The 9,296-nt window shown below is 36.7% G+C and overlaps 1 protein-coding gene across 5 annotated transcripts in view; it reads right to left on the reverse strand.

The window, feature by feature from the left end:
• Positions 1-8,620, reverse strand: part of SH3TC1 (SH3 domain and tetratricopeptide repeats 1) — a 32,858-nt gene extending 24,238 nt beyond the window's left edge. For all 5 annotated transcript variants that reach the window (XM_071753409.1, XM_071753407.1, XM_071753410.1 and 2 more), the window contains exons 1-3: positions 8,504-8,620; positions 3,670-3,764; positions 1,140-1,214 (exon numbers count right to left, since the gene is read on the reverse strand). In XM_071753409.1, coding sequence (XP_071609510.1) covers positions 1,140-1,214; positions 3,670-3,694 — 100 coding nt within the window. In that variant the 5' untranslated portion in view covers positions 3,695-3,764; positions 8,504-8,620. The remainder of the gene's footprint in view (positions 1-1,139; positions 1,215-3,669; positions 3,765-8,503) is intronic.
• Positions 8,621-9,296: the final 676 nt, after the last annotated feature.

The following is a 9,296-nucleotide window of genomic DNA, read 5'->3' on the forward strand; positions in this document are numbered from 1 at the left end:
GACGTGTCACTCCTATTACTTCAGAAGGCTTCTATATATTGAAAAAGCTGTTCCTCAACCAAACTGAGCAGTACCAACCAAGATAAATGGTCCAACTAAAATCTCACTGACATGATCAACATCTATTTATGACAAGCTTTTGCTACAGTTAAGGTTGCAGTTTCAGCTAGTTTCTCTCAGAGGATCTTTGATAAATCTACTTTCATTCTCCATGTCAGTAATTTAACTCAATGGCAATATAACATGTTCAGAAAGTTTCAGACACCCAGATGGGCACATATAAGCCAATACCACTCACTCAGGAAGAATTCCACTTGCAAGTGGATAAAAATAGGTCACACTTCAAGCAATAAATGGGGTTGTTGTACATATTACATTCCAGCTCCTCTGAGTTTCATCTTTTTATCAGGTAAAATAGATATTTTTCACATTCTAGCCTAATATGCTGCACCTTAATCCATTTTCTGTCTGCTTCTGTGGGCTCTGATTCATATCCTCAGTTTAAAACTACCCAAATTGTGTATGGAGTGACAAAAAGCTACATAAGCACAAATAATTTTACCACAACTAATTGTATGCCTAGGGGGAGGCTGTCTACCATGGATATGATTTGTTATATCAAGCCAGAAAGGAGAGTGCATCCCAGTGCTGGTTTTCAGTGGTTATTTCTTTTTCTCTACAAGCAAAAGAAGGGAAATGTGATAGAATAAGCCATGGGATCTCCAGGATGGAAGGCTTCCAAACCTGCTTACTGAAGAACTGAACTCAACTGCAATTTCATACAGCATTAAAAAAGTAAATTAAGATTCTGAAAGACAACAATTATTAAAAAAAAAGAAAATTAAAAAAAAAAAAAAGGACTTTTAAACAAAGGAATTTAAACTTGTACTTAAAATAAGCATTTTTTTAAAAAAATCATCCATTACAGTATAGCACATTAACTGTTTCTGGATTTTAAAGTAGTTGATAGGTCACTTCTCTCTTTTTATGAGAAATTCTCGACAAATCTTCTGCAGAAGTTCAGAGCTACCACCAAGTATATCAGAGTTATAGGAGTAACAATTACAAATGTTGTTGACTTAGTTGTCTCAATTTCAAAAAGTAAGCATTATAAGGTAAGATGGAAGGAAGTAACTTACCAGTTGGAAAATTCTCTGCTTGACAGGGAAGGTTTCTTAAACTGACATTTGTGCAGTTTTCTCTTTGAGAACACTCTGGTAAGATAAATGAAAGGAATGGTTAAGTACATTTTCTTTGCCCAGAAAAATCACACTGGGGAAAAACAAAAAACCCAAGAAGTCTAAAACAGACCACCACACATTTTTGAAGAATATAATGCATTGGATAATTTCTAAGAGAAAATAACTATAATTTTTCCCCCTACTGCTATATAATTTCCAAAACCCACAAAAGGTATCTGAAGATCACTTATCTCCTGATGGAGAGTAATTTAAATCTTGATTTCCTCATTTTGATGTGAAGCTCTAGGATGATGGGAGAACTGGTGGAAAGATGGCCTCTTAGAAAACTGAGGTCCCATATGGGAGGCAGCAAAAGAGAGGCTTAATTTTCTTTTTCCCTTGCTCCTATGCTAAGAAGTGGCCTCCAGTGAAGCTATGAGCAGGTATGATCTGGCAATGATACAAATTTCTTGTACCAATTCATACATGGAGAGAAATAATCCTCTTTGTTATGAGCTTAATGCTTGGGAGGGGGCAATGTAAACCCAAGTGATTTGAAGTTTTAGAAAAGTAACACAAAGTAATCATATTTTATGCTAACAATCTGCTTTTTTAATATATATATTTTAAAACTTTTCAGCTCATATTTCTCTACGTCCTTTTGGGATTGATACATTTTTATGCTGAAGAAACACTCATTCCAACCAATTACACTTTTGCAAGGTTCCCTAGGCAAAAATCAGTACACAGAGGGCTTGTTAGTTCTAAGAATACAAATGGGAGAAATAGATCTTTAATTATTAAAAGAAAAATGCTGTGGCAGTTTTCACATATCCTGAGACATTTTCCTCTGCAGTTCCGATTTTAAGAAAAAGCTTGTAGTAGGATGTGGTAATTTCTAAGTCTTCTGCATCTTCCCTTGAGTACATCTGTTGATGTTACATGAACAAAGTCACACAAATAAGGATACATAAACACAATTTTTTCTACTTCAGAAAAAAAGGCACTCAGCAGTAAAAATATCATCTTGAAGGCCAATCGTTAGTGCATACAAAAATAAGAAATCTCAGTTCCTATCTGTTCCTAGGTTGTTTGTTGGGTTTTGATTGGGTGGTTGCAGTACGGATGGGGTTTTGATTTTTAAATTTAGAGTCAATGGTGGGTTTTGTTTTGTTTTTAAATAGAAATTTGATTGTAAGCTCACTGCAGTGCTGGGTGACTGCATTTAAAGAACATTATAAATTTAAGTTGCCCACAACTTTTGGGACCATACTTAGATGTAGTTTTGCTTTTTCTTCTCTTATTCAGAAGTATAAACAGAGCAACTGTCAAAACATTGAAATGTTATCAGTTGGTTGATCATCATTTAAAAGTTGGCAAGGACAACTAATTAGCATCTGGTTTTGGAATGTGAACTCACTCATTATTTCAATATTACCACATATGGACTTTCCTGGAAAGGTATTTATTGAGATATAAATATTAACCAGGTAGTATTTATTTAAAACTAAACCTAATTTCTATCACTTTGGGAAGAAAGCAAAAACTATGAGGAAGTATTTTCTTATTCATAGGAGTTTAATTACAAATAATACTTTCTTATTGAATTTGAGCAAAAGCATAAGAGTTGCTATAAATACATTTTAAACATTGAGACTGCTTGAAGTGCTATAATTAAGTTCAAAGACATAACATTAACTCTGTGCTCCATTCCTAACTAATGGGATGACTTGTTTACTTCTTTGCAAGCTAAAGAAAAACTTCATAGTGTCCTGGGTTGCCTGGACCCCATATTTGATGTCAGCAGAGTTACAGTTGTGAGCAGAAAGACATCATCAAACCCATAGGACGTATAATTCAAAATTAAATTGTTTTTTCATTATTGTTTGCAGTACTTACATTCAGAAAGCTCTCAAGCCTGCTATAAAGTAAGAATTTGACTACTGGTTTTGAGGGACAATCACCTATGCAATTCTACCCTTCCACCCAAATCAAGTTTCCAACTTGAATGTTTTACTGCATGAAGTGTGTTTTCATTTGCAGAAAAATATAGTATTGCATCTTTTGATGAAAAACAGAAATCTACATATTTTGTTAAAATAGAATCATGCAGTCTAACTCATATTTGCTGCAGAATTTTAGAGAGTATGGCAAAAAGTCCTAGACAAAGAATTTACATTTCACTATTCTGGCTCTTGGTTTCTGAAAATTTTCACCCCAGGTTATTTTAAGGAGTAGGTAATCCATTTGTCTGGCCAAAGCGAATTTCAATAGAGATTATTTAATGGTCGAATCTATGCAGCACTGACATGGAAGAAATACAGCTGTTTGCTTTGTTGCATTGCACAGTTGTAGATGTAATTAAAAAAACCCTTGGCTGAAAAGTACGTGACAGTTCTCTGCTCATACACAGTAAGCAATGTTTAAGGAGCACAGTAATTTAAATGTGAAGTCAAGAGTGACCAGAACACATTGATCAAAGTCTTACCCATTTGATCTTGCAATGTGTCCATCCTGACAGTGCTGGTGGCAGTGATGGCCTTCAAAATTCCTTACAGTGATGCAATTTACATTATCAACAATCTGAGGTGAAAAAAAGCAAAAATGTCATAACACAAATGCATATTCAAGAGCTGTCCTTTTTTCTGCAGGAGTTATTTTAATTTCAATATACATTAAAGTATTTGCTTTAACATATACATTCAAGTATTTCAGATGAATTTTTGTGTAACACCCAAATTCATTCCAGAAAAATCTCCTGCAGTCAGGTGGCAGCAGTGCTTTAGCAACACAGCAACAGAGTTGACCAGAAGCAACAATCCAAGGCCTGAAATGTGCTTGTGCCCACTGTTTATTTATCATCCTTGGCCTCCAAGGGATGGCATTCTTGACATTAAACAGAGGCAATGCAGGGAAGGAACAGTTTTCTAAAGGTGATGAGAATGAAATGGATGCTGCATGCCTGGAAGAAGGCTTTTATAAAACCAGCTAACAAATTAATCCTCCTCCACTGCACCCACAGTGCAGGAAGACTGGCTTGCAAGAATCCAAAGATTTCTTTGCAGTAAAGCAGAATGATATCCAAGCCAGAGTCCAAGTCTGGTAGTAAGACTGTTCTAGGCAAGCACATCAGAAAAACTGAATAGAAGTGGAAACAGAGCAGAAGCAGTGTCAAGCTGCACTTCTCCCTCTACAGTCACTGACTTGAGACATCCTGCAATCCCATTTCTTTGGCACAAGCTACTTCAGCTTCATAAAAGTGTGGCCAGACCATCAGATCATCTGCAAAGGACGTGACTCATGCAGCCAGCACATCCCCCTCTGATATTTGGACCTTTTCCTCAGTGTGCCTCTCATATGCCTCTAATTGATTTAATAAAGCCACAGGAGACATTTTTGCTTTAGTCCTGTCAATTGGACTTAATCAAAATTCTTCTGTGCTTACTCCAGCCATACTCATAAACAAGCTAGTTCATCATGACCCTACAAACTTGTAGTCTCTAGGAAATGTCTTCATTTGTTTTCCAGCAAAAATTGGTTTAAACTGAAGCTGTTGATGGAAGCTTGCCTTTGCCAAAACCTCATGAAAGTGCTTGGTCACCCACTGTCCCCTTCTGGTCAGCCTTCAGACTGGCCTGGAGTTTTCTCCCTTCTCTATTCACCATGCAATGGGATATCCAAGCTTCAAGTCACAGATCCCGAAACCTGAGCAAACTGAACATCAACATGAACAGTGGCAACAGTTCCCAGATGCCTGCCATAGGGGGCAGGGATGCAGGACAAGGCAGTGATTTGTTAGCACAGCTTTCATACTCTTTTTTGCAGTCATTGAGACTTGTAGCCCAATGAGCTCTTGACTAGGCAGGAGATAGATAGATAGATAGATAGATAGATAGATAGATAGATAGATAGATAGAAGCATGTTGTGCAATTATAAAAAATGAGGTATACATAGAGGTGGCTATGACCAGCTCAGAGAATTAAATCATAACCATATCTACCACAAGCACATAAGGTAATGAAGTATGCAGAAATCTAGGCTTAGATGTTTAATGTTTTCATTGTTCCATTTTGCCATTCATTTGAAAGCAGCTCTCAGAGTGGTGAGGCTGATTTTAAAAAGATGCTTTACAGTCTAGCATATAGTTTGTTGCATAAGTTCATAGTTGTGCATAAATTCATGTATAGCTATGAAACATAGATAGTAACTCCAACAGAAGTTATTTTGATGCCTTTTCTCAAAAAAGAGTATTTCCAATAACATATTTAGATTTAGACTGTTGTTCTGACTTCCCATCTCAGTTTCTCTACCTAACTTCCCTGAAAAACACTATCAGACTTGGTGACCTAATTATTTAAAAATAAAGGCCTGACAGAGACCAAACTCACTTTGGTAGGGATATGTTTTTTGATTTCCATTGTTATCTTTTCCTTAAAGTAACAACAGTAATTAACACCATTCTTTCCAATACTGTACCAGCATTACATGTAATGAGTTGTCACTTTCACACTTAAGAATTAAACACTGTTCTGTAAGTATTTATAAATACTTATATCTTCTATTGAAAAAAAAGTAAATATTGTGATATTGAGGATAATTAAATTCCAAAGGTGGCTGTTTGTGTTAGGTTGTTCTATGAATCCAAAGTCAAATGTTACTTTTAGATTCTGATCTTTAATCTTTGAAATTAAATTCAGTGATCAGAATATTTTTTCCCCATCAGCTCCTATCTGCAAGTAGAAATATTCACAGCAAAATTTAGGAAAAAAATAGTCTTTAATTCTTGGAATTCAGTTGAGTTGGAGAGTATTTACCTTTCCAAGTCTTCTGCATCAGTGCATGTTGGTAACAATAACATTTATACACAAGGATGTGAATGAACCAACCAAGCACCCTGCTGCAAGAGCAAGTAGGACACCTGAACAAATCAAAACAGGTATTATGTGTAAAAAAAGATTCAGTCATAGTATCCCAGAGCCCAAGCCAAAGGGAAAAAAAAAAAATCAGAATTAAAGAAAAGCACTGCATTTTCTTGTCAGTGTTTTCTCTTGGTTTTTACAAGTTACACAAAATGAAAATGAGAATCTCAAAAACATTTTTAACAGTCACACTCTTCAAGTTCCTTCCTCATCTTTAGCGTTTGCCTTAACTATCATATATCAACACACACAGCTCTGTATAATCTCTGAGAACAAGATAGTAAGTAACTTTTCTGTAGCCATGCACCTTGTCTGCCCAGGCCTTTTAGAAGCTTAACACCTGGGTATTGTAAGTAATAAGAATTTGGTCCCAAGTTACAAAAATTTTATAGAATTGTGCACCTGCTTTTCTAATTTGATTATTATTTATCTACCCCAAGGAACAAAACTAACACAACACACAGGCTAGAATCACTACATTTATTATGCTGATGCTCTCATTAAGTATTAAAAAATTTCAGTGCACATTAAGACAGATTCAGAGGCACCAAACCAAGGGAAAACATTTATCCACTATCAAACAGATTCATAGAATATGAAACTTTGATGTCCAAGTCATTCTCATCATTAGAGATTTTTTTATAAACCCATAATGCTAATTTACCATTGTACTTACTAGCAACTAGCCATTTGCTGATAGCAACAAATGCAACATGAAGAAAGCGATTACAGATCTACCATTTTGGAAAGTAAGCTTGGCTTTTACAGCTAGCTCTTACACTCTACATTTATGTGCACTGACAATGCTTTTTTTAAAAAAGAGACAACATCATTTTTTTTCAAACTCTTTGATGCTTGACCAAGAATTTCATATTCCTTGCTGCACATTGACTGTAACACTTAATGATCTTCCCATTTTTCGCAAGCCAGGAGTCAGCCTTTATTTGAAATCCATGCAGCCAAGATGTGGCTCTCCTGCTGGCTTGGAGCAGCCTCAGTTTCTGAGGCAGGCACTTGGAATGAGGATGAGGAGTGAGAGAGGGGATGCAGATGCTGAACAACAACAACTACAGGAGTGCTAGCAGGTTCACTCTGACATCCCTTCCTTCCCATGGCCTGAGCTCCCTGGACACGCTGCCCTGCACAGAGCTATTGGTAGAGCCTGTCCAGGCTTACAAGGCTCAGAAGGTCACTCCACCTTCCCAGAGGCACAGCAGGCTGGAAAAGTCTGTACTCAACAGCTGTTGAACGTGGGATGGAAATAAGTAATTTTATTTCCTGCTGGAAGTTAAACAGAACAATTCTGTTATCATGCTTTTACCTCTGTTGCTGCTTACTTTTCATTGAGTGCTTGTATCTCTGTTTTCCAAACACAACAAACCATTCAGCTGGATGTTTTACATTTCTGTAACTGTGCAAGTTGAGTGTTTTGGTTTTCGCACCCTGCCTTTTGCTGTTATTTTAAGAGGGAGAGCTAGCAGGAGCACTTTATTTCTCCCCACCTTTTTCTGACTAAAGGGGGTTGAAGAAGATAACTAGAAACATCCACTGAACAGGTTTTGTCTCTTTGTTTAAAGATTTAATTCTAACTATGAGATTAGGAACCGTTATATAATATATATATAATTATATGATATAATCAAGATTATGTATTACACAGAAAAGTAAAGCAAATCAGGGTAAAGAGACTTAGGAAGTTGAGTACTCTCCTAAAAGGGAATACTGACTCCTTTATCACTGAAGTGACTTCAGGTTAGTTAGCAATTCTTAGTAAGCCACACTGAAAGCAGTATCATTGCTCACAGTTTGTCTACAAACAAAAAAGCTCTTGTAAGCTCTCCCATGATTCATTTTCTTCCTACCTTAGTAGCACTGAAATACACTTTTCATTCTCAATTCATCTCTGAAAGCACGACAAGTCTAAAAAACCTTCAAGTTTAGATACTAAAAATTGTAGACTAGAATCCACAATTTCTAGCTGATTAAAAATAAACAAAATTTAGGGGTGCTTTTAAAAAAGCATGAAATCACTGTTAGACAACTATAAAAGGCATCTGGGAATCTCAATACTTCATTCTGACTGTTGCCTTTGACAGAGTTTGGCCTGTGGCAGGCAATGCAGAGGAATGAAGCAGGAGGAATGCTTTTGTTGCTGAACAGCAGCTCAGCTCACACAAAACTACGTCAAGTAGGGAACAGGGAGCAGCACAGGAACTCCCAGCCATTACAGAGCACATTTACACATTTTCCAATAATATAATTATTGGCACACTGATGCTGAAATTATGTACCTTTGGCTTCAATTCCAACATGCTGACAAGAAACCTATAGTAAAATACCACAAGTCCCTAAAATTCAACAAAAGAGGGACAGAGAGATTCAGAGCACAGAAATTCTCCTACCTTTTCCAAGTCTGTTTTGCTGCAATATGCTGGTAGAGAGCAGACAGATCCGTGCCTTTCTCAGCTGTGCTCAAACCTGACTCCAGCACAGCTCTTCCTGTTTGACCTTGTTATCTTTCCTGTTGATTGCACAGCCTGGCTTGGATGTGGCAAGTACAAAAGGTTGTCTATTAACTGACACTGTTAATGCAAAACCTTCAAAAAAACCAAAACAAAACAAAAAACCCCCAAAAAACTAAACAAAAAACCCCAAATCAATAAATAAACAAACAAAACAAAACAAAAAACCAAACCAGAACAAAAAAAAAACCCCACACCCAACCAAAACCACCCCAATCACAAGCGTGGAGCTGAGCTCAATAGGCAAAGCAGAAATGTATGAAGTGTGCTGGTAGGTTCATTCACACTCTTGCTTTTCAAAGCAAGAATTCATGTCAATGTTTTGCATCAGTGGCTAAAAGGCTCTTTGGGACACATCCCAACCATTGTGCTAAGTGAGCATTGGTCAGACAAAGTAACAAATAGTCCTTCAGATGGAATACCAGGTTTTGTTTCCCCTTTGCTTTTGATCACAGATATATATTTCTTGCTATTATTCCAGCTACACAAAGCTTAATAGTGAATTTATTCTGATACACTTTGTTCTAGATTGCAGAAGTATAGTGTTGCAGATCTATCATGTACTACAGAGCCATACAGCATTAAATCCTAGTTTGGGAGTTAAACACATCTGTTGTGGAGTACATGCAGAACATATCTTCTGCATCCAAAGACTTCATCACTGGTCCAGATG

This window comes from Heliangelus exortis, chromosome 10 (genome assembly GCF_036169615.1).
Source record: "Heliangelus exortis chromosome 10, bHelExo1.hap1, whole genome shotgun sequence".
NCBI classification, from domain to species: Eukaryota; Metazoa; Chordata; class Aves; order Apodiformes; family Trochilidae; genus Heliangelus; species Heliangelus exortis.